Below are 25,573 nucleotides of genomic sequence, written 5' to 3' on the forward strand. Positions count from 1 at the left end.
TTGCTATGACACAGCTTGTCTGAGCTGCCCGGATGTGGACAGTCTCAGGAGCACAAAGCATGACCAGACACATCTGGAGCAGGGAAATAACAGCTTAATGACTGGGCATTCTAATGACCAGGGCTAAAAATATATTTAAGAGTTACTCTATCTACGTATCTACCCATCTATTTAGTGTGTAGTCCCGGGGACTGAATCCAGGGACATTCTACTTCTGAGCTACATCCCCAGCCCTATTTTTTTTTTAATTTGGAAACAAGGTCTCACTAAATAACAGAAGGCCTAAGTTGCTGATGCTGGCCGTGAACCTGCAATCCTCCTGTCTCAGCGGCATGTACCACCACACCTGGCTCAAATGTTTTCTTTTGCAGTACTAGGGATTGAACCAGGGGCATCCTGCCACTGAGCTACACATTCGGCCCTAATTAATTTATTTTTTTATTTTGAAAGAGGATCTCACCAAGTTGCAGAGAGCCTCACACTAAGTTGCTGAGGCTGGCTAGGAACCTGCAACCCTTCTCTCAAGTATTGGGATCACAGGCACGAGACCATCTGTTGACTACTTAGTCCTAAATACTTGGAAAACTACATGTGGACGCCTCGCCTGGCTGCGCAGCATACGCTACTAAGAACCTTAAAAACACATTTCCCAGGCCCTATTCCTAGAGACAATGGCTCAGCAGGTATGAGTTAGCAAGAGTCCAAGGACAAAGTTCAGGATCCCGGGAAGTCTCTGCCACATACCTGGAGGAGTCACCTGAATTTTCTGGTCATCCAGTTCCTCTTCCTGCGGCACCAATGCCACAAAATATGGAGGGATGTTCTTGCGGGGTGTGTATCTGCACACTGCAATGACCTCCTTCTCCAGACACTTGGTGAGCAGAGCATTGAACAGGGTTGAGCTCCCTAGGAGGCAAAAGTCCCAGTGGCCTACATTCATTCATTCATTCATTTTATTTTTGTGGTGCTAGACATTGAACCTAAGGGCATTCTATCTCTGAACTACACCCCAGCCCTACTCATTTTATTTTGAAACAGGGTCTAAATTGCTGACGCTGGCTTCAAACCTGTGATCCTCCTGTCTCAGCCTCCCCAGTAATGGGATTATAGGAATACACCACCATGCCCAGCCCACTAACATCTCCTTCCCCTCTTTTGTACTTAGGGCTTAAACCAGGGAATTCTACCTCTGAGCTATTCCCCCAGCTCTTTTTGTTTTGCTTTGAAACAGGGTCTCAATAGGCTGCTGAGGCTATCTTCAAACCTGTGATCCTCCCGTCTCAGCCTCCCAAGTCCTGGGATTACAAGTATGAGCCACCCATTATCATCTCTTACACAGTGTCCAAGCAACACCCATTTAGAAAATGCAGCTTAAGCCAGGCGTCGCTTATAATCCCTGCTCTTGGGAGGCTGAGACAGGAGGATCGCACAGGTTCAAAGCCAGCCTCAGCTGGCTTTAGAGACCCTGTTTCCAAATAAAATATAAAATAGGTCTGGGGGTGTGGCCCGGAGGTAGAAGACCCCTGGGTTCCATCCTCAGTACCGCCAAAAAAAAGAAGAAAATGTAGCTAAATAGCTGGGCGTGGGGTACATGCCTGTAATCCCAGGACTTGTGAGGTTGAGATAGGAGGATCACAGCTTGGAGGACAGCCTCAGCAAGTAATGAGACGCTCATCAACCTATTGAGACCTTGTTTCAAAATAAAATAATAAAAATAAAAATAAAAAATAGGGCTGGGGTTGTAGCTCAGAGTTAGAATGCTCCTGGGTTCAATCCCTAGTACCAAAAAAAAAAAAAAGAAAGAGAAAGAGAATGCAACTCAATAAACTGTGTCCTGTGCTAAGAATCCTTCACTTAACCTTGATCTGTGCCACTTACCGTTTACCAGGGACTCCTCAGGGTACACGAACTGGGAGGGCCTCAGGTAATGGTGCTTCTTTAGCATGACCAAGGGCTTGAAGCCGAGGAGCATCAAACCTGGTTCATCAAACCGCTTCAACTCTTCTGTTTCCTCTTTCTCTAATACAATCTGCCGACTCCCATAGAGCTACAGAAAGGAACAATGGAGCCACATATAGGCTACATGCAGATGCAAAATGACAGTCATACAACACTAGCAAGTTAACATAAGCGCTCTCTCATTTTTCTTTTTATTTATTTTATTATTTATTTATTTACTTTTGTGGTACTGGAGATTGAATCCAGGAGTGTTCTACACCTCTGTGCTATACCTCCAGCCTGATTTTATTTCTTAGTTTGAAGAGGGGCTAAGTTGCTGAGGCTTGCTTTAAACCTTCAATTCTCCTGTCTCAACCTCTCAGGTACTGGGGTAACAGGTGTGGGCCACCACACCTGGCGAGAATCAGCGTTCTAGTAGCCGAGCGTGGTGGGGCATGCTTGTAATCCCAGCATTTGGGAGGCTGAGAGGAGGTTTCAGGTTTGTGGACAGCCTCAGCTACTACTTAGTGAGACTTTATGCAACTCAGACCCTGTTTCAAAATAAAAAATAAAAAATAGGGCTGGGGTGTAGCTCAGAGGTAGAAAAACCTTGGGTTCCATCCCCATCACCGCAAAAAAAATAAAGAATAAAACATAGGGCTGGGGATGTAACTTGGAGGTAGAATGCCCCTGGGTTCCATTCCCAGAAACACACACACACACACACACCCACACACAGAGTCCACTTAATAGTACCTAGTTATTCATCTGCTTCTTTAGAAAGCACTTTTTGCCACTGTACTTGAGCAAGGAATTGTACTGTTAAGAGCAGCACACCCCAAATGAAAAAGAACTAAAGTTCCTACTGTTTTATTTCCTAGATCTCAGGCTATCACTGATTCAAATACTAATGACTAGCCGGGTGTGGTGGTGCACACCTGTAATCTCAGTACTTGGGAGACTGACTCTCATCAACCTAGCTAGAAATTAAAATTAAAAGAAAAATTAAAATTAAAAATTAAAAGAAATTAAAAGAAAAAATAGGACCGAGGATGTATCTTGAAGAAAAAAAAAATGCCCTTGGGTTCAATCCCCAATACCACAAAAAATAAAAACAAATACTAATGACTCTGTTTTGTTTTGTGGTATTGGGGACTGAATCCAGGGCCTGGTGCACACTAGACAATAACTACTCAACTACTGAGCAGGATACATCTCTGCCCCTGACTGTGACTTAAGAGTGTGGCTAAGAAGTTGAATACAGAAAAGTGATTTTCGTGTGTGTGCGTGGGGGGGGGGGGTAGGGGGGTACTGGGGATGGAACTCAGGGGCATTCTACCTCCAAGCTACACCCCAGCCCCATTTTTTATTATTTATTTATTTATTATTTATTTATTTATTTATTTTGTGGTACTAGGGATAGAACCCAGGAGCATTCTACCTCCAAGCTACACCCTCGGCCCTATTTTATTCGTGTGTGTGTGTGTGTGTGTGTGTGTGTGTGTGTGTGTGTGTGTGTTTGGTGGTACTGGAGGTGGAATCCAGAGGCTTTCTACCTCCGGGCTATACTCCCAGACCTTCTTTATATTTTATTTGGAAACAGGTTCTCACTAAGTTGCTTAGAGCCTCACTGAGTAGCCGAGGCTGGCTTCGAACCCGTGCGATCCTCCTGTCTCAGCCTCCCAATCACGGGGATTACAAGCGTGCGCCACCATGCCCAGCCTATTTTATTCTTTATTATGAAACAGGGCCTCACTAAGTAACTGAGCCTGGCCACGAAGCACGATCCTCCTGTTTCAACCTCCCAAATCCTGGGATTATAAGTGTGTCACACCACGCCCAGCTCATGAAACTGATTTAAGTGGGGTATGATGGTGTATGCCTGTAATCCTAGTACTTGGGAAGCTGAGACAGAAGGATCACAGGTTCAAAGACAGCCTCAGCAAGTAGTGAGACCCTATTTCCAAATAAAAATAAAAAATAGGGTTGGGGGTGTAGATCAGAGGTAGAATGCCCCTGGGTTTAATCCCCAGTGCCACAAAAGAAAAAAGAAAGAAAATGATTTAATTTGTTATGCTTATCACTGTCTCCCATCCCTGTTAACTCTATAAGAAGAAAAAATTCCGTTAGAAGGAATGTCTACCTACCTGAGACCTCTTGATGTCGCTAGGCAGGAGCAAGCTGCCTGTGTTCACATTGAATGTCCGGGTCTTGGTTTTCACAGGTTCATTTGTTTCCCGGTACAGCCTCACTGGGAAAGGCTTGGCAGCCTTCTGGACCATGTTATAAATACCTACAGCGAATGCAATTTCTTTGCTGAGCTTAAACTTTAACCTGAGAGAAAAATTAGAAAGCATGGAATGAAAGATTTTATGGATTTTCCTATCCAAGATTTCTTCATGGCACTCAAGCTTCATTCTCTCCAACAGTCCTAAGCAAGCTCTTAGAATATAATATAATAGAATTTCATTTTAATACTATAGTGGAATTTACCATGACACCATCTCAAGTTATTCTTTTTTTTTTTTTTTTTTTTTGTGGTACTGGGAATTGAACCCAGGGACATTCTACCTCCAAGCTACACCCCCAGCCTTATTTTTTTTTTTTTCTTTGTGGGTCTGGAAATGAAACCCAGAGGCATTTGACCTCTGAGCTACACCCCCTATCTTATTTTTTATTCTTTATTTTGAAACAGGGTCTCACTAAGTTGCAGAGGGCCTGAGGGCCTCACTAAGTAGCTGAGGCTTTCTGCGAACCCCCATCCTCCAGTCTCACCCTCCCGAATGCTGGGATTACAAGTGTGTACCACCACGCCCAGCTCCCAGCCCTATTTTTAGCTCTTTATTTTGAAACAGGGTCTCACTAAGTTGCGGAGGGCCTCATTAAGCGGAGGCTGGCCACGAACCTTTGTCCTCCTGTCTCAGTTTCCTAAGTACTGGGATTACAAACCTGCACCATCACACTCGGCTACCATCTCAAATTCTAAACACACAAATTAGTTTCATAATATATTTACTGCTTAGAATGTAGCCAGGTGTGGTGCATGCCTGTATAGATTCAAGGCCAGCCTCAGCAGCTTAGCGAGACTCTCAACAACTTAGCAAGAATTCGTTTCTAAATAAAAAATAATGGCCAGGCATGGTGGTGCATGCTTGTAACAAATCCCAGCATTAAGAAGGTGGAGACCAGAGGATCGCAGTTCAGACAGTCTCAGCTACTTAGCAAGACCCTTCACAACTCAAGTGAGATCCTGTTTCAAAAATAAAAAGGCAGCCAGGTGGGGTGGTGCACGCTTGTAATTTCCATGCTTGAGGGGCGGAGATAGGAGGATCATGCAGGTTCGAAGCCAGCCTTGCTGGCTTAAGAGACCCTGTTTCCAAATAAAAAAGTATAAAATAGGTCTGGGAGTGTAGCCCGGAGGTAGAAGGGTTTCCAGATACCTTAATACCACCAAAAAATAAAAATAAATAAAAATTTTTTAAAAATTAAAAATAAAAAGGCTAAAATATAGAGCTGGGGGTGTAGCTCAGAGGTACAATGCCCCTGAGTTCCATCCTCGGTACTGCAAAAAAATAAGTTAAATAAATAATTAATTAAAAAAAAATAGGGCTAAGGGCATTAGCCCAGAGATAGAAGGCCCCTGGGTTCCATCCCTGGTACATACACACAGACACACACATACCTCTTGAAGCTAGGGATGTGGTTCAGTAATGCAGTTTGTTTGCCTAGCATGCATAAGACTCTGGGTTCAATTATTAGCACCGAAAAAATAAAAAAAGTCAGCAAACTCTCAAAAATTAACAAGGGTCATTACCCCTATATTGAAGAAACCATTCTAAAATGAAAGGCTGAGACTAGGGATATAGTTTAGTAGTAGAATGCTTGCTAGCATGAATAAAGCCCTTAGGTTTGATCCCCTGAACTGTAACTAAAACAAAAGCATAACCGGGTGTGGTGCCGCACGCTTGTAATCCCAGCATTCAGGACGCTTAGACCTGAGGATCATGGTTCAAGGGTGGCCTCAGCCACTTAGTGAGGCCCTTTGAAACTCAGTGAGACCCTGTTTCAAAAATATAAAGACTAAGCTGGGCGTGGGTGGCGCAGCTTGTAATCCCTGAGCTTGGGAGGCTGAGACAGGAGGATCGCCCAGGATCGAAGCCAGCCTCTGCTGGCTTAGGAGACCTTGTTTCCAAATAAAATATAAAATAGGTCTGGGAATATAGCCTGGAGGTAGAAGGCCCCTGGGTTCCATCCTCAGCACCACCAAAACAAACAAACCAAACAAAAATAAAAAGACTGAAGCTGAGTGTGGTGGTGCACTCTTGTAATCCCAGCATTTGGGAGGCTGAGATACAAGGATCTGGGTTCTTGGCCAGCCTCAGCTAGTGAGGCCCTTTGCAACTCAGTGAGACCCTGTTTTAAAATAAAGAATAAAAACTAGGGCTGGGAGTGTAGCTTGGAGGCAGAATGCCCCTGGGTTCCATCCCCAGTACAGAAAAAAAAAGTCTGATTCTCCTTATGAAGAAATACTGAAAAGTCCTTAGGATTCTAATATCAAGGTCTCTGGATAAAAATAATCTAACAATCTGGTTTCTATGGGTATTGAGTTTATAATAAATCAGAACAGCTATGCAGGTGCACACTTGTAATCCCAGTACTTGAGATTACAGGTTCACAGCCAGCCAGCCTCAGCTACTTAGTGAGGCTCTCTGCAACTTAGGGACTCCATTTCAAAATACAGGCTGGGAATGTAGCTTGGAGGTAGAATGCACCTGGGCTCAATCCCCAGTACTACAAAAAAAAAAAAAAAAAAAAAAAGAGAGAGAGAGAAATCAGAATATATATATATATATTTTAATATATTGAAAATCAAGCCCAGGGCCTTGGCCATGCTAAGCAAACATTCTGCCACTGAATTACATCTCCAGACCTTTCTAGTTAAGACAGGGTCTTACTAAGCTTCCCATGCTGACCTCAAACTTGTGATCCTCCTGCCTCAGCCTCCTGAGTAGCTGGGATTTCAGGGAGAAGGCACTGTGCCTGGCTAGAATAATAAGCTTTTAATTTTTTGTAATACTGGGGATTGAACCCAGGAGTGTTCTACTTCTGAGCTACACCCCCAGCCTGATTTATTCTTTAGCTGCTAAGGCTTTTTGTTTTGTTTTTGTAGTACTGGGGATTGAACCCAGGGGCTTTTTACCTCCAAACTATACCTTCAGGCCTGTTTTTTTGTTTGTTTTCTAATAGATTGATAGAGCCGGGCATGGTGGCTCATGCTTGTAATCCCAGTGCTTGGGAGGCTGAGACAGGAGGATTGCACAGGTTTGAAGCCAGCCTCAGCTACTTAGTGAGACCTTGTTTCCAAATAAAGAATAAAATAGGTCTGGGAGTGTAGCTCTGAGGTAGAGAGCCCCTGGGTTTCATCCCCAGTACCACCAAAATAATAATAATAATAATAATAATAATAATAATAATAATAAATAAATAAATTCAATCCTCCTGTCTCAGCCTCCCAAGAGCTAGGATTATAGGTCTACGCCACCACACCTGGACCAAATAATACAATTCAACAATAATAAGAACTAATATCTCTTTAGTTGTTTTTTGTGTGTGTGTGATACTGAGAGTGGAACCTAGGGGGGCTTTCACCCCCGGGCTATACTCCCAGACCTACTTTATTACTTTATTTGGCAACAGGGTCTCACTAAGTTGCTGAGAGCCTCACTAAGTAGCTGAGGCTGGCTTCGAACCTGTGCGATCCTCCTGTTTCAGCCTCCCAAGCGCGGGGATTACAAGTGTGCGCCACCACGCCCGGCTATCTCTTTAGTTTTTGTTCCATATAAGCTTGGTGTTTTATGTTTTTTCATGCACACAACCACCTAATGAGGCAGGTGTTACTGTTATCCCCAACAAAGAGGAAGGGAGGACTGTACCTCAGTGCAGTGCACTGAGGATACTCTAAGACCACAAGGAAATGGAGGGCTGTGTCATTCTGAAGAAATCTTGAACCGGCTCTTATCAGAGAGAGAGAAGCAAACAGCTGTGCTATCCTCAGGTGCAGCAGCGCGTTGGAGGAACACTGTGAGCCATAGCCCAGCACAGGCATCAAAGCAACACATTGCTTGTGCCTTGTTAGGGGCCGGGGGGCAGCGCCCCGGGCTCAGTGCTCACCTGCAGAGCACTCGCTTCCTGATCTCCTTGGCACGAACCTTCCTCAACAGGTCTTCCAACTTGCTTGATTCTTCAAAGTGAACCCTGAGATCCTCGTCCTCTGCTATGCTGATGATATCTCTATAGAACAAGGATATGTCAAAGCCCCCGCGTTTCTTCAGGTGCATCAAGTCAAGGAAGATGCCTGTTACGAAGACAGACAAAAGTGAGGAGGAAAATGCAGTTTTCAGCAAGTGAGATTTTTTTGTTTGTTTTTTAAGAGACAAGGATCTTGGCCCAGGCTGGCCCAGAACTCCCAGATCTGATGGACCTAAGGGATCTTCTGCCTAAGCCTAATGGTGGTGTATGCCTAATACAACACCACATCCAGCCTAAAAAATTTTTTCAGTTCAATTCAAATACGGTTTTAGAGCCCCTCCCCCCAAAAAAAACTAGGTTGATTATTAACATTTTCAGGACACAGAGAAAGTGGCTAAATAAGTCCGCTGTTATAATTACTTTAGACAATTTATAAAAATAACCACCATTTGTGGTAACAGTAAAGTCAAAATAAGCTGGCTCTGGTAGAGTTCTTTAGACAGTACAAAATGGCCACTTCCCTTTCTTTTCTTTTGAGACTGGGTCTCCCAATATTTCCCACGCTGGTCTCAAACTCTTGGGCTCAAGTGATGCCCCAGCTTCAGCCTCCCCGGGGGCTGGGACAGTAGGCGTGCCACCATACCCATAGTACAGCCATTTTCAGTCTAATGCTGCACAAGTGTCTTCCCTGGCTTCACTCTATTCGTTCCTTTGACTCTGCATGGTGAGAACCAAAATGCCTGACATCAATTATAAACAAAGCACTAAGCTAGGCCTGGTGGTGCACACCTACAATCCCAATATTAGTGAGGCCATCCTCAGCAACTTACTAAAAACCTGTATTGTGTCTTTTTTTTTTTGCAGTACTGGGGATGGAACCCAGGGGCACTGTACCTCTGAGCTATACCCCAGACCTACTTTTTATTCTTCATTTATTTTATTTTATTTTATTTTATTTTTTGCAGGTCTGGGGATGGAACCCAGGGGCACTATACCTCTTAGCTACACCCCAGACCTATTTATTATTATTATTTTTTTTTTTTTTTTTTTTTTTTATTTTTGGTGGTACTGGGGTTCCTGGAACCCTTCTACCTCCGGGCTACACTCCCAGACCTATTTTATATTTTTTTATTTGGAAATAGGGTCTCTTAAGCCAACGAGGCTGGCTCCGAACCAGCGCGATCCTCCTGTCTCCGCCTCCCAAATGCAGGGATTACAAGCGTGTGCCACCACGCCCGGCTTTTTCATTTTTATTTTATTTTTTTTGCGAGTCTAAGGATGGAACCCAGGGGCATTCGACCTCCAAGCTACAACCCCTGCCCTATTTTTTAGTTTTTATTTTGAAACAGGGTCTCACTAAGTTGTGGAGGGCCTCACTAAGTAGCTGAGGCTGTCTGCAAACCTCAAGCCTACAGTCTCAGCCTCCCAAATGCTGGGATTATAAGCATGTGCCACCATGCCCAGCCTTGTCTTTTTTTTTTTTTTTTTACAGTACTGGAGTTGGAATCCAGGGCCATTCTATCTCTGAGCTACACCTCCAGCTCTATTTTATTTTTTTATTCTTTCTTTCTTTCTTATTTATTTTTGCAAGTCTGGGGATGGAACACAGGGGCATTCGGCCTCCGAGGTGCACCCCCTGCCCTATTTTTTATTCTTTATTTTGAAACCGGATCTCCCTGATGACCTCACTAAGTAGCTGAGGCTGTCCTCAAACCGCGATCCTCTTGTCTCAGCCTCCCGAATGCTGGGATTACAAGCGTGTGCCACCACTCCGGGCTCCAGCCTTGTCTTTAAATATCCTTTTACGGTGCACTGCGTAATGTCATTCACAGTGACAAGGACACACGTGCACGTGTGCTTGGTGAGCTTCCCCATGGCTCCCTTCCCACTCCTTTCCTTTTCCGATACATGACACTGAGATCGGCACTGGCGATTTGACATATATACAAGACCATGTTTCAAAGTAAAAAAATAACATAGCTCAGAGGTAGAATGCCCAGAATTCAATCCTCAATACCAAAAAACAATCAGTCAATCAATCAGTAAAGGCTGGGCATGGTGGCACATGTCTGTAAGGCCAGTACTTTGGAGACTGAGGCAAGAGGATCACAGGTTTGAGGGCAGCCTAAGCAAGTAGTGAGACTCTCATCAACCTAGGGAGACCCTTTTTCAAAACAAAAATAAAATGAGGTTAGGGGTGTAGCTCAGAGGTAGACTACCCCAGGGTTCAATCCTCAGTTCCACTAAAAAAATGAGTAGTAGTAATAATAATAATAATAATAATAATAATAAAAAGTTTTTAAAAGTAGTGCCCACCAGTGTCGCGGAGATCGCCAGCCTTGGTCCTGGCCCGGCTGGCCTTGGCGCTGTCGTTGCCATGGGGGTCGTCTTCGTTGGTGAACAGCATGATCCGTTTATGGCTCATCTTGACCTGGACGTTGCTGAAGAGGTTGGCACAGACCCAGAGCACTTCACTCAACGAGCAGTCAGACCCGTGGCCGATTAGGTCTTGAAAACGCTTTTGGCCCTGCTCCCCTTTAAACTGGCCAAGCTCTAGCATTCGCTTTGCACCTGTTAAGAGGCAAGAAGTCAAACGGGTAGGAAAAAAAATAGAGCAGCGTCAGTGTCTGCCTTCGCCGCGGGCTGACAGAAGTCAGGGTCCCCTTCTCACCCCACACCTGCGTAGCACGTGCAGCGCGAGTCCACATGCCAGCAAGCACCCCTCGTGCAGGAGGGCAGGCTCCCTGAGGCGAAAACTGCTCCTGTCCACGGCCTTTTTCCTGCAGGGTAGTGGTGTGCTTGGCTAAGGGAAACTCGACCTTAGAATATTACTCACCTGGATTATCCAATTCTTGTAGGACGTAAATATTTTTGAAATTCACTGAATTTTTGTCTTTCTCAGTACCATAGAATACCACGGCCAAGAGATCTCGATCACTGCTTATGATCTTATTGGTATACACGCTCTGGATACACTGAAAAAATGAAAACTCTGAGTATTTACTTACCATATGCCCAGCACATAGTAGGCGCTCAGTATATATTAGCAGGATTTGCACACGGCACTAGGTGACAGTGAGGGACACAGATGTCAAGTTATAACAAAATGCAAGGAGCAGTCACATAGAACAGAAGTATGCGCAGCCCCTCGGGGCGGGTTAGAGCTCAGTGGGCTCCGTGGTAGAGTGCTTGCCTAGCATGGGTGAGGACCGGGGTTCATTTCCAGCACCAAAAACAACAATAACAACATCAAAACCCACAAAGTAAGCCGGCCGTGGCCCACACCTGTAATCCCAGTACTTAGAAGGCCGAGACAGGAGGATCAGAAAGGTTCAAGGATAGCCTCAACAAAGTAGCAAGACTCTCGACAACCTAGCAAGACCCTATTTCAAAACAAAAAATAAAAAGGGCTAGGGGTGTATCTTGGAGGCAGAATGCCCCTGGGTTCAATTCCCAGCACATATATGTACATACACACACCACCCACAAAGCAGTCAAAAACATGCATATTTTCAGGGAGGAGACAAGACCAGCTCTGGGGGTGGGAGGAGCCCAACACTGGATTAAGAAGACTGGAGTTGATTCCCACTGATGTCACTCACTTAACTGGCTAAATTTACACAGGTCACCTAACCTTCCCTCAAGTATTCTGATACCAAAAAAGAGCTTACATATATATAAAATAATTACAAGGCATAAGTATCTGTGACCCCAAAAACGTCAATAACTACTAACAGCATCTCATGAAATTGTTTGGTTGAACAATTAAAGACATCAGTGTTTAGCCAGGCATGGTGGTGCACACTCGTAATCCCAGAATTCGGGAAGCTAAGACCAGAAGATCGCAGTTTGTGGACAGCCCTAGCCACTGAGCAAGGCCCTTTGCAACTCAGTGGGACCCTGTTTCAAAAATAAAAACTATAGCTGGGCGTGGTGGTGCATGCTTGTAATCCCAGCATTTGGGAGGCTGAGACTGGAGGATCACGGTTCACAGACAGCCTCAGCTACTTAGTGAGGCCTCTGCAACTTAGTGAGACCCTGTTTCAAAATAAAGAATAAAAAATATGGCATGGAGTGTAGCTCGGAGGTCTAATGCCTCTGGGTTCCATCCCCAGACCTGCAAAAGTAAATAAATAAATAAATAAATAAATACTAAAAAATAGGGCTGGGAGTGCAGCTCAGAGGTAGAACAGCACTGGGTTCCATCTCCAGGAAAGGTCTGTCCCCATAAGAATATCTGAGAATGGAGCTGAAAGCCTGAAAGTCACAACCTTCTTATCATGTCTTGGCTTCTTTTTCTTTCTTCCTTTCCCCTCCTTTTCTCCCTTTGTACTGGTGATTGACTCAGGGTGCTCTATCACTGTGATACCCCTAGTCTTTTTTTGTGCACTACCATACTTGCCTCACCCCTAGCCCTTTGTATTTTTTGAGACAGTTTCTTGCTAAATTGCCCATGCTGGTGTCAAACCTGAAATCCTGCTGCCTCGGGGTAAATGTGCCCAGCAGGGCCACAGTGCTTCATGCCTATAATCCTCTGAGCTACACTCCCCAGTCTGATGTTTTGTTTTTTATTTTGAAACAAAGTCTCACTAAGTTGCAGAGGCCTCACTAAGTAGCTGAGGCTGGCCATGAACCTGTGATCCTCCTGTCTCAGCTTCAAAGGACTGGAAGAATTACAGGTGTAATCCCATGCCTGGCTCTTTTCTTTTTTTTTTTTTTTTTTTTTTTTTTTGGTGTGTGTGATGCTGGAGATAGAACCCAGGGGCATTTTACCTCCGAGCTAAACCCCCAGCCCGATTTTTTATTCTTTATGTGTGTGTGTGTGTGTGTGTGTGTGTGTCTGGGGATGAAACCCAGGGTATTCAAATTCCGAGCTATACCCCCTGCCCTATTTTTTATTCTTTATTTTGAAACCGGTCTCACTGAGTTGCAGAGGGCCTCGCTAAGTAGCTGAGGCTGTTCCTGAACCACGATCCTCTAGGTCTCAGCCTCCCGAATGCTGGGATTCCAAGCGTGCGCCACCACGCCCGGCTCTGATTTTTTATTCTTTATTTTGAAACCGGGTCTCACTAAGTTGCAAAGGGCCTCAGTAAGTAGCTGAGGCTAGCCACAAACCTGGATCCTCCTGTTTCAGCCTCCCACATAGTGGGATTATAAGTGTGTGCCACAATGCCCAGCTATTCACCACCATGCCTAGCTATTCAGCTCTTCTTATTCTTTATTTTGAAACAAGGTCTAAGTTGCAGAGGGCCTAAGCATGGCTGTGAACTTGTGATTGTCCTGTCTCAGCCTCCCAAGTAGTGGAATTACAAGCATGTGCCATCATGACTGGCTATTTTTTTTTTTTTTTTTTTGAGGTACTGGTGATGGAACCCAAGGGCATTCTACCTCGGAGCTACACCCCCAGCCCTATCTTCTAAGTTTTTTTATATTTATTTTACTTTGGCAATACTGGGAAGTGGAACTCGGGCCATTCGACCTCCAAGCTACACCCCCTGCCCTATTTTTTATTCTTTATTTTGAAACAGGGTCTCACTAAGTTGCAGAGGGCCTCACTAAGTAGTAGCTGAGGCTATCCATGAACCGTGATCCTCCGGTCTCAGCCTCCCAAATGCTGGGATTACAAGCGTGCACCACCATGCCCGGCATTTTTTTTTTTTAATCAAATAAAAAAGTATTAATCTTACCTGGATGCTCATATCAAAAGGAGTCAATTCATCTTCACCCTGAGATTCAAACATGGCCCTGGAGGCATCAACCAAAAAAATCAAACTATCTCTTCCTGAATACTTATATTCTCCTAGGGAGAAAACAAATGAATGGGAATGTTTACTTTTTATTCATATTATTGCTATAAAACAAACAGCAAAAGCCCCTAAAGCAAAAGTTTAATACAAAATTATTACAAGGTAAGCATCCTTAAAACCACCACCCATATCAAAAAACTGAGTCTTATCTGCCATTCCAGAAGTCCTTCCTATATTCCCTTCTAATAACAATGAACCCACTCCCTCAAAGTAAAATCCTTCCTTTCTTTTCTTTGTAGTTTTAATAACCAATAGTAAATCTCTAATAATTAGTTTTTGCAGGGGTGAGGAGTGTGTAGCGGGGTACACCCTTGTAATCCCAGTACTTGGAAGACTGAGACAGGAGATTCACAGCTACTTAGTGAGGTGAGACTCTGTTTCAAAATAAAGAATATAAAAAAGAGCCCGGCGTGGTGGCGCATGCTTGTAATCCCAGCATTTGGGAGGCTGAGACAGGAGGATCACGGGTTTGCGAATAGCCTCAGCTACTTGCAACTCAGCCTTCTGCAACTCAGAGATCCTGTTTCAAAATAAAGAATAAAAAAATAGGGCTGGGGGTGTAGCTGGGAGGTAGAATGCCCCTAGGTTTCATCCCCAGTACTGAAAAAAAAATAACCGTAAAGACCCCAAAGGCCTCTTTCCCTTTTAAGGTGGCCCATGTTCTCCCTTGAACATGTATCTTTTCCCTTTCCTAAATAAACCTCTTTGTCTTGGAAAAAAAAAAATAATAATTTTGACTCTTTTTTTTTTTTTCTTGGGGGGGGTGGTAATGGGGATGGAACCCAGGGGCACCTTCTACCTCTGGGCTATACTCCCAGACCTATTTTATATTTTATTTGGAAACAGGGTCTCACTAAGTTGCTGAGAGCCTCACTAAGTAGCTGAGGCTGGCTTAGAACCTGTGCTATCCTCCTGTCTCAAGTTTCCCAAGTGCTGGGATAACAAGCGTGAGCTATCACGCTTGGTTCATTTTGGCTTTTTCAAAAAATGTTTTGAGGCATTTTAGTTTATACTCTTCCATTTTCCCATGTATGTGCGAAGATCAGTGTGCTCTGTCACACATCCTTTTCTGGATTTTGCTGACTGCATTCTTTGTGGTACATGAACATGGTCCTCTGTCCTTCCTAAGGACCTACAGAGGCTTAATCAGATTCAAGTTCTCTTTTTTTGGCATGACTGTATCACAGGTGATGTGTTTTCATAGGAAGGCATATATTTGATTACCTCCCTTTTTTTTTTTTTAACTGAGGATTAAACCCAAACGCATTCTACATACCAGCTATATTCTCAGTCCTTTTTATTTTGAAATGGTCTCACTAGGTTGCTGAGGGCCTCTCTAAATTGCTGAGGCTGGTCTTGAATCTACAATCCTCCTGTCTCAGTTTCCCTAGTACTGGGGTGTGCCATCATGCCCAGTTATTTTTATTTTGGAACAGCTGGGCATGGTGGCTCACCCTTATAATCCCAGTACTTGGGAGGCTGATACAGGAGGATTATAGGTTCAGAGCCAGCCTCAGCAACTTAGTGAAGCTGTCTGCAAGTTAGTGAGATCCTGTTTCAAAATATAAAAATAAAGACCCAGGCGTGGTGGTGCACACTTGTAATCACAGTACTTGGGAAGTCAAGACAGGAGGATTGTGCAGGTTTGAACCCAGTTCTAAACCAGGCTTAGCTACTTAGTGAGGCTCTCAGAGTAAGACCCTGTTTCCAAATAAAATAAAAATAGGTCTGGGAGTATAGCCCGAAGGTAGACAGTCCCTGAGTTCCATCTCTAGTATCACAAAAATAAAAATAATTTTGCCAGGCGTGGTGGCGCACGCTTGTAATCCCCGCGCTTGGGAGGCTGAGACAGGAGGATCCCACGGGTTCAAAGCCAGCCTCAGCTACTCAGTGAGGCTTCTAGCCACTTAGTGAGACCCTGCTTCCAAATAAAATATAAAAAAAAAGGTCTGGGAGTATAGCCAGGAGGTAGAAAGCCTCTGGGTTCCACCCCCTGTACCACCAAAAAAATAATAATTTTTAAATTAAAAAATAAAAAAATATGGCCGAGGGTGTAGTTCGAAGGTAGACTGCCCCTGGGTTCAATCCCAAGTACCACACACACACACACACACACACAAAAAAAAAAAATACACACACACACACACACACACACACACACACACACACACACAAACTGGGTATAGTGTCACATGCTTATAATCCCAGTACTTGGTAGGCTGAGACAAGAGGATCACAGGTGGTTTGGGGCTTGCCTCTGATTCTTTGTGAGGGCCTCTGAAACTTAGTGAGACCCTCTTTCAAAATAAAGAATAAAGCCAGTGTGGTGGCACATGCTTGTAATCCTAGTACTTTGGAGGCTGAGACAGGAGGATCACACAGGATTGAAGCCAGCCTCAGCTACTTAGGTTCTCAGTAACTTAGTGAGATCCTGTTTCAAAATAAATATAAAATGGTTCGGGGGTGTAGCCCGGAGGTAAAGACCCCTGAGTTCCAATCCCAGGACCACAAAAACAAACAAACAAACAAACAAACAAACAAACAAAATAAAGAATAAAGAGCCAGACATGGTGGTGCACTCTTGTAATCCCAGTACTTGGGAGGCTGAGACAGAAGGATCACACAGGTTCAAAACTAGCCTCAGCTAATTAGTGATACTCTCAGCAACTTAGTGAGACCCTTTTTCCAAACAAAACACAAAAGAGGTCTGAGAGTATAGCCCAGAGGTAGAAGGACCCTGGGTTCCATCCCTAGTACCACAAAAATAAATAAATAAAAAATAAAAAATAGTGTTGGGTGTGGTGGTAAATGCTTGTAATCCCAATACTTGGGAGACTGAGACAGGAGGACCGCGTAGGTTCTCACCAATTTAGTGAGACTCTTTTCCAAATAAAATATGAAAAATATGTCTGGGAGTATAACCCAGAAGTAAAAGACCCCTGGATTACATCCCCAGTACCACAAAAAAAAAAAAAAAAAAAAAAAATAGGTCTGGGGTGTTGCTTGGAGGCAGAATGCCTTCAAGTTCTATCTCCAGTACCGCAAAAAAAATAAATAAATAAATAAATAAATAAATAAAGTTAAAATTAAATAAATAGGGCCAGGCATGCTGCCGCATGCTTGTCATCCCTGTGCTTGGAAGGCGGCAACAGGAGGATCGCGCAGGTTCAAAGCCAACCTTAGTGGCTTAAGAGACCCTGTTTCCAAATAAAAATATAAAGTAAGTCTGGGAGTGTAGCCCGGAGGTAGAATGGTTTCCAGGAACCCCAGTACCACAAAATAAATAAATAAATAAATACAAATAAAATAAAATAAAATAAAAATATTGCCGGTGTGGTGGTGCACGCTTGTAATCCCAGCACTTGGGAGGCTGAGACAGGAGGAATGCACAGGTTCAAAACCAGCTTCAGCTACTGAGTGAGGCTCTCAGCAACTTAGTGAGACCCTGTTTCCAAATAAAGTATAAAATGGGTCTGGAAGTATAGTCCGGAAGTAGAAAAGCCCCTAGGTTCCATCCGCAGTACCATAAATAAAAAAGAAAAAAAAAAAAAGAATATTAATTCCAATATGGGGGAGGCTGAGACAGGAGAACCTCGGTTCACAGACAGCCTCAGCTATTTAGCAAGGTCCTTCTCAACTCAGTGAGACCCTGTTTCAAAAATAAAAAGACTAAAAAATAGGGCTGGGGGTATAGCTCGGAGGTATAATGCCCCTGGGTTACATCCCCAGTACCGCAAAAAAAAAAAAAAAAAAAAAAAGAAAAGAAAAGAAAAAAAGAAAAGAAAAAAATATCGGTCTGGGGTGTAGCTCAGAGGCAGAATGCCCCTGGGTTCAATCCCCAGCACCACAAGGAAAAAAAAAAAAAAAAATAGAGGCCTATTTATTTATTTACCTATTATTTATTTTATTTATTTAGGAGGATCACAGGTAAGCCAGACTTGGCAACTTAGAACCTGTTTCCAAATAAGAAATAAAATTGGGCTGAGGCTATAACTCGGAGGTAGGATGCTTGTGGGTTCAATCCTCAGTACCACCAAAAATAAATAAATTTGCATGTATATAAATAAAGTAAAATAAAGAACAAAAATAGAGCTGGGGATGTAGTTCAGAGGTAGAATGCCCCTAAATTCAATCCCCAGTACTATAAACAAACAAACAAACACATATATATATATAAAGTGAGTGTGTGTCTGTTAAAAAATAGACTGTAAGAGAAGCCAGTGTGGTGGCACACGCTTGTTAATTCCAGCATTTGGGAATCTGAGACAGGAGGATCTCAGTTCACTGGACAGCCTCAGCTACTTAGTGAGACCCTTTGCAAATCAGTGAGACTCTGTTTCAAAATAAAGAATTAAAAACAGAAGCCGGGCGTGGGGGCGCACGCTTGTAATCCCAGCATTCGGGAGGCTGAGACCGGAGAATCTCGGTTCGCGGACAGCCTCAGCTACTTAGTGAGGTACTCTGCAACTCAGTGAGACCCAGTTTCAAAATAAAGAATAAAAAATAGGGCAGGGGGTGTAGCTCGGAGGTCAAATGCCCTTGGATTCCATCCCCAGACTCACACACACAAAAAAAAGAATTAAAAACAGGGCTGGGGTGTAGCTTGGAGGGAGAATCCCCCTGGGTTCCATCGCCAGTACTGAAAAAAAAGAAAGGAAAGGAAAAGAAATCTAAATCATGGTACTGGCTGTGTTAAGAGTGATAGATATACAGACTGCAATAAGCTTCTCTAATCTTTAGTATTTCTTGTGTTTCTGGTTTAATAAAAACACTACCAGGAGTTCAATTAACTAGGATGCAGATTACATGTACCCTTTAATTCTCTTTCTTTGCCCTATGTGTTACTGTGTTGCCTTAACATATACTCCTAAACCTGGAGGCTATCATGAAGGGGAAGAGAGAGAGGGAGAGAAAGGAGTAGGAAGAGGAGGCTGAGGAGGAGCAACAGCAGGAGGAGCCGAAGCGGCAGAAAGGGAGAGTGTGTGCGCTAACTGGGCATTGAACCCAAGCACTCTACCTCTGAGCCACACTCCCAGCCCTATTTTATTCTGAATTAGGTTCTCACAACAGTTGCTGAGAGGCTCACCAAGTTGCTGAGGCTGGTCTCAAACCTGTGATTCTCCAGTCTCAACCTCCCAATTACAGGCATGTGCCACCACACCGCCGGAATCACTCTCTTGCAACTGTGTTGCTAATGTTTACTCTCCCATTGCTGTAGTTATTATAGGCTGAAGGTATTTTTTACACTGAGGTCTTGAGTTGAGTGAATGGACTTGCTCTGCAGCAGAAGGGTCTCATATGAACCACTAATGCGACAAAGGATATCCATGAATAAGGTCATTTACTGGAGCTCAATAGATGTCAGTTCACCAGTGAGCAGCAAATATTTAAGGTTAGATAGATATGCCCCACAGCTAGACTAGGACCTAAATAGAAGATCCTAGGGCAATTGCAAAGCTCAAAAAAAGAAAAGTCTTTCATATTATCTGAGAAAACCCTAGGCCGGCAGATGGCAAAGTCCACCCTGCAGAGAGAGGTCAGGAAGGTCTTTCTTCCACATACTGAATGATGCTACAAGTTAAAGTCACTTACCACCTGCTTCAGGACTCTCCTCTTCCAAGTCTTCCTCTCCATCACCCTCGGTTTTGTAATAAGACTCCCACCCTGACATGGTGGTTCCTGGTCACTAGGTCAAAGGAGTTTAGATCAATAAGAAGCAAATTTAAATCGAAAAAATGTCGACTTCTAGGCTCTTCTGAGAGGCGCTCTAAAGGCCATGGGGTTCCTAGTAAGGAATGAGGATGACAGGGCCTGCTGCTGCCTGAGGGCTCTCTGTCGTGACTGAGAAGCAGAGGTAAAGGGACACTGGGACCATTCAGGGTGCAGCCTCGCCTTAGCTCTACCTTACGGACGCTGAGGGCCAGTGTGCGAGGGGATCCTGGGGACCCCGCCTCCTGCGCCACGGGACTGCGCGAGTACCCCGGTTCTCTGGCACACGCGCTCGTCCTTCATTTCTCCCCTCCCCAAGTCTCTCCCTTCCCCTCAGTCACGCCCAACGCGGTCTCAGATTCCGGTGGGCCTCCAAGGCCAGCCGCCGCCTCCCCCCGCAGAAGAAGCAGGGTCCGGAGGCCGTCGCTCCCCTCAGGTCTGCACATCTGGGCGGACGCTGCCCCGCGGCGAGGATAGCGGGGAAGAGACTGAGCAGGGCGACGCCGGCCCCGGGGGGCAAGCAACAAACAGACCCAGCACCACCAGCCTACCTTTGCCGCAGGCAAGAGGTCCACTCGCTCCCAACGCGAGCCGCACGTACGCGCGGGCCGCTCGCTCTACCAATCAACGCTCCTGACGTCATCACGCACAGCACGTCTCCGTCGCGGAAGGCTGCCACGCCCCCTCCCGCCGCCGGCGTCCACACGGCCCTACCTCCAGCCCATCATCAGCGAAGGACCCGCCCCCGCCAAGCCCCGCCCCCGACGCCCGTCAGCGCCTGACGCACATGCGCGAAGGTGCGTCCCGCCCCCGCCCCCTCCGGGCCGACCCTCCCCGTCCCCTCTCTGTCACCTCACAGTAGTCGTTGCCGGCGGCGGGCGCGGGGGCGCGAGCAGCGCAGGGCGGCTCTCCCCCGCCCTCAGGCCGGGCCCGGGCTCGGTCCCCGCTCCCACCTCTCCCCACCCCCGTCGGGTACGGGAAGGTCCTAGCCGCTGCCGGGCGCCCGAGGGCCCTCGTGGCCGCCGCCACGGGTCCGGATGGAGCCGCCGAATCTCTACCCGGTGAAGCTCTACGTGTACGACCTGTCCAAGGGCCTGGCCCGGCGGCTCAGCCCCATCATGCTGGGTGAGGGGCCCGGGGTCAGGTGGGAAGGAAGGCTGGAGCCGGGCTGGAGGGCGGGGAGAGTTGGGCCACTACTCCGGGGAGATGCAGGACCGGGAGGATGGGCGGAAAGGCCGAAAGGAGAAGAGGTCGGTTTGGGGTTTGGGCGCACTGAGCCCCGATTCCCCATCTTCAGGTTTGAATCCAGGGAGAAGGGACAGAGGAGTCTCGCCCTCCCTTTTCCAGGGGATCGGGCCGAGATCAAGCCCTCCAGAGCCCCTCCAGCTAGGGCGCGCCTGCTGGATCTTGGCGCCTGCTTGGCCTGGGGAGCCCCTCTCCAGTCCTGGCTTGGTGTGGGGAGGACAGGATGCCTCCCGCATGGTGCCCTCGTGGTGAGAGGGACACTGCGGAGGAGATCCTTGGATGGCCGAGAGCCTTCCCATCGTGCCAAAAGTAAACTCCCTCTGCAATCGCTGAGATAGGTGGGAAGGAGGAGAGAGAGGGAGCGCTGCGCAGAGCGCCCGCCATCGCCCCAGGTAGAGACCAAATCAGGTCAACAGGAACCGAACTTCAGAATTCACCGAGTTCGGCCTGGCGATGCGGTCTTCTCTCAACAGTTTCTTAGTGGCTTTTGCTTCGATGGTAAGAAAGCAATTCGGGGGTGGGGCGGGGGGATTGGATTGAATGCCATAAGGGTTAGTAAGGAAAGTACTTTGGTTGTGCTCCATTAAAGTACTTTAATGCTGGGAGAGAAATCAGTTCAGAGTAGACATATCTCATTTCAACCCAAATACCAGAATGTCTGGTATCACATATTGTTAGGTTTGTAATTTCAGGTAGTAATGGGCGGGAAGAGATTCCAAAAACTGAAAAGTGAACATCTTTGGCAGCCATTATTTAAACGTCTGGTGTTTCCTGGCTTCTATGGAGACGTTGGAGAATGATTTAGATCGTCTCTGGGAGGCAAGGGGGCAGAGGTCAAGGAAGCAAGGCTACTTTTCAGGGCATTGCTTCAATATTGTTGAGTTTCCAATGTGTCATAGTGAGTTAACTTAATTCTTCAACTCTGGGCCAGTGAGTAAGGTTTCTATATTTGTCTTCACATCAGAATCATTTAGAGTGTTTGTTGAAAAGACAGATATGGCCCGGCGTGGTGGCGCACGCTTGTAATCCCAGTGCCTGGGAGGCAGAGACAGGAGGATCGCGCAGGTTCGAAGCCAGCCGTGCGCGCTGGCTTAGGAGCCCCTGTTTCCAAATAAAAATGTAAAAATAGAAGCCGGGCGTGGTGGCGCACGCTTGTAATCCCAGCATTCGGGAGGCTGAGACCGGAGGATCGCGGTTCGAGGACAGCCTCAGCTACTTAGGGAGGTCCTCTGCAACTCAGTGAGACCCGGTTTTAAAATAAAGAATAAAAAATAGGGCAGGGGGTGTAGCTCGGAGGTCGAATGCCCCTGGGTTCCATCCCCAGACCCGCAAAAAAAAAAAAAAAAAAAAAGTAAAAATAGGTCTGGGAGTGTAGGCCGGAGGTAGAAGGGCTTCCAGGAACCCCAGTACCACCAAAAAAAAAAAAAAAAAAAAGACCCTGTTTCTAAATAAAAATATAAAATAGGTCTGGGAGTGTAGCCCAGAGGTAGAAGGGTTTCCAGGAACCTTAGTACCACCAAAAATAAATAAATAGAAATAAAATAAAATAAGGAAAATCTTCAATATATGGATTCTAGAGCCATACTTAAAGTTCTAAATCAGAATTTCCTCAGGTTTTGATTCATAAATATGTTTTTTTGTTTTTGGGGGGTTTTTTTGGTGGTTACCAGGGTTCCTGGAAGCCCTTCTACCTCCGGGCTACACTCCCAGACCCCTTTTTATACTTTTTTATTTGGAGCCAGGGTCTCTTAAGCCAGCACAGCTGGCTTCGAACCTGCGCGATCCTCCTGTCTTCGCCTCCCAGGCGCGGGGATTACAAGCATGCACCACCAGGCCAGACTCATAAATATGTATTTTTTATTTATTTATTTTTTATTTTTTACTTTTTGGATGGAACCCAGGGGCCTTCTACCTCCGGGCTACACTCCCAGACCTATTTTATATTTTTATTTGGAAACAGGGTCTCTTAAGCCAGCTGAGGCTGGCTTCGAACCTGTGTGGATCCTCCTGTCTCAGCCTCCCAAGCGCGGGGATTACAAGCGTGAGCCACCACGCCCGGCTCTAAATATGTATTTTAAGTCAGCTTATCAGATCACTCTTATGTAGCCAACCCATTACTGAACAGAAGTTTTGGCCTCACTAGTTGTTAAAACAAGGCAGGGCGAGGTATATAGTTTAGTAGTAGAGTGTGTGCCTAGCATGCACAGGGCCCCAGATTCAGTCCCCAGCACTACAAATCCGAAAGCAGCGGGGAAGATGCAAGTCAGCAGCAGATTACAGCAATCAAGTTCTAAATTCTTTGGAATGAAGCCATTTGTTTAGTTTGATTATAATGAGTCATCATGTAGACATTTCCTAAGCCCATAAATAAAAGGCCTTTCCTTTGTACTTTATATTTTTTGGTTTTCGCTGAAAGGGGCCTTTAGGGATCGTTGTCATATTGACTCATCAGATATTGGAGTGCCTGCACATGCTAGTGGATGTGTTAAGTTTAACTGAGGATGACTGAATGGACAAAGGTGTTTTTCACCACCATGGAGCTAGCTAGTGTGGGAGACATTAAAAATAAATACAATGTGGTGGCACACACTTGTATTTCCAGTACTGGAGGCTGAGAGAGGGGGTTGCAGCCTAAGGCCAGCCTTAGCAACTTAGTAAGGTCTTCTGCAACTTAGTGAGACCCGTTTCAAAATAAAAAAGAATAAAAAAATAGGGCTGGGGAGTAGGTCAGAGGTAGAACGCCCCTGGGTTCCAGCACCACACACTCAAAAATAAATAAATAAATACATACATACAAGCCAGGCATGGTACCACACACGTGTAATCCCACTACATGGGAAATTGAGTCAGGAGGATCACAGATACCAGGCCAGCCTCAGCAATTTAGCGAGACCCAGGTGCTAGTGTGTACATTTGTAATCCCAGTACTTGGGAGGCTGAAACGAGAATTTTCGGACTGAGGCCAGGATGCACTAACTTAGCAAAATTCTGTTTCAAAATATAAAAAGGCCCTCTGCAACTTAGTGAGTCCCTGTTTTAAAATAAAGAATAAAAATAGCGCTGGGGGTATAACTGGGAGATAGAATGCCCCTGGGTTCCATCCCCAGTACCACCTCTCCCACATACACACAGAATAATAATAGTAGTTGTAATAATAAGGGGTTGGGGGTTAGCTCAAGATACAGTGCCCTTGGGGTCAATCGCCAGTAACCCCCCCACAAATACATATGCAACTAGGCATGAGTGGTCAACGCCTGTAATCCCCAAACTTGGGAGGCTGAAACAGGAGGAATGCAGGTTTGAGGCCAAGATGCAGTAACTTTGCAAGACCTTGTTTCAAAATTTAAAAAAAGAGGTTCAGTGGTAGAGCACCCTTGGATTCAATCCCTAGTACTATATGAATAGATATCTATGCAAATAATTGTGACCTATGCTATGCAGAAGCAAACTGGATGATGAGGTAGAAAATAAGAGACCAACTTTAAATAAGAGGATTGTGGCACCGGGCGTGGTGGCACCCGCTGGTAATCCCACTACTTGAGAGGCTGAGACAGGAGGATCGCAGGTTTAAGGCCACTCTCAGCCACTTAGTGAGGCCCTCTGCAACTTAGTGAAACCCTGTTTCAAAATACAGAATAGAAAATAGAGTTAGGGGTGTAGCTCAGAGGTAGAATGCCCTGGGTTCAATTCTCTGTAACACACACACACACACACACACACACACACACACACACAGAGTATTGTGATAATGGCTTTTAACCTGGAAATTTAGAATGAGAAGGAAGTAGCCACAGGGGAGGGGTGATGAGGGAGTGATAATGTTCCAGGTAGAAGAGAGATCAACCCGCCAAGGCCTTGAGGCAGGAAAGTCTGGGCTGGTACTGAAGCTGACAACAGGCCTTTGTAGATACAGTGGGTGGAGGGGAAAGGGCCGGAAGTGAATGAGAAGTAACAGCCCTGCTCCCCCCTTATGTTAATTTTATTTATTTATTTTGGTACTGAAAGTGGAACCCAGGGGCTTTTCTACCTCTGGGCTATACTCCCAGAACTACTTTATACTTTATTTGGAAACAGGGTCTCCCTAAATTGCTGAGCGCCTCATAAGTAACTGAGGCTGGCTTTGAACCTGTGTGAACTCCTGTCTCAGCCTCCCAAGCGCGGGGATTACAAGCGTGCCACCACGCCCAGCTACAGTTATCCTTAACATTCTAATTGATTGCATCTTTTTTTCCCCCAAATCACCATTTTTCCCCCCAAATCACCAGGCGTGGTGGCGCACCCTTGTAATCCCAGCTGAGACTGGAGGGTCGCAGTTTGCAGACAGCCTCAGCTACTTAGTGAGGCCCTCTGCAGCTCAGTGAGACCCAATTTCAAAATAAAGAATAAAATTCGGAGGTCGAATGCCCCTGGCACCATCCCCAAACCCGCAAAAAAAAAAAAAAAAAAAAAAATTGTCCTTCAGTACATCACTGTAATAGTTTTAGCTGCTTTTTAAACTTTTTGACCTCTTTTTGTGCTGGAGTACAAAGAGAAAAACACAGATGTTTTGTCTTCTTAATGGTGCCAAGAAGTACTTTGTTATCTTCTGATCTGAAGTTCTGTGTACAAGCATCACATTTATTTTA

General features: G+C 45.4%; 2 protein-coding genes across 3 annotated transcripts in view; one reads left to right on the forward strand and one right to left on the reverse strand.

Annotated features, from left to right (window-relative positions):
- XRCC6 (X-ray repair cross complementing 6) overlaps positions 1 to 19,665 on the reverse strand; it is a gene marked incomplete at both ends in the record, with an annotated part of 31,058 nt that extends 11,393 nt beyond the window's left edge. Inside the window, 8 exons of the mRNA XM_080706648.1 lie at positions 745 to 906; positions 1,879 to 2,047; positions 4,086 to 4,272; positions 8,110 to 8,293; positions 10,504 to 10,758; positions 11,024 to 11,162; positions 13,875 to 13,987; positions 19,587 to 19,665. Of these exons, the coding sequence (XP_080562774.1) occupies positions 745 to 906; positions 1,879 to 2,047; positions 4,086 to 4,272; positions 8,110 to 8,293; positions 10,504 to 10,758; positions 11,024 to 11,162; positions 13,875 to 13,987; positions 19,587 to 19,665 (1,288 nt within the window). The remainder of the gene's footprint in view (positions 1 to 744; positions 907 to 1,878; positions 2,048 to 4,085; positions 4,273 to 8,109; positions 8,294 to 10,503; positions 10,759 to 11,023; positions 11,163 to 13,874; positions 13,988 to 19,586) is intronic.
- Positions 19,666 to 20,740: 1,075 nt separating this feature from the next.
- The window catches only part of DESI1 (desumoylating isopeptidase 1), a gene marked incomplete at both ends in the record, with an annotated part of 29,368 nt that continues 24,535 nt past the window's right edge, over positions 20,741 to 25,573 (forward strand). For both annotated transcript variants that reach the window (XM_080705222.1, XM_080705223.1), the window contains one exon: positions 20,741 to 20,847. In XM_080705222.1, the coding sequence (XP_080561348.1) occupies positions 20,741 to 20,847 (107 nt within the window). The remainder of the gene's footprint in view (positions 20,848 to 25,573) is intronic.

The sequence above is a fragment of the Muscardinus avellanarius genome, assembly GCF_963383645.1.
Source record: "Muscardinus avellanarius genome assembly, chromosome: 11".
Lineage (NCBI taxonomy): Eukaryota > Metazoa > Chordata > Mammalia > Rodentia > Gliridae > Muscardinus > Muscardinus avellanarius.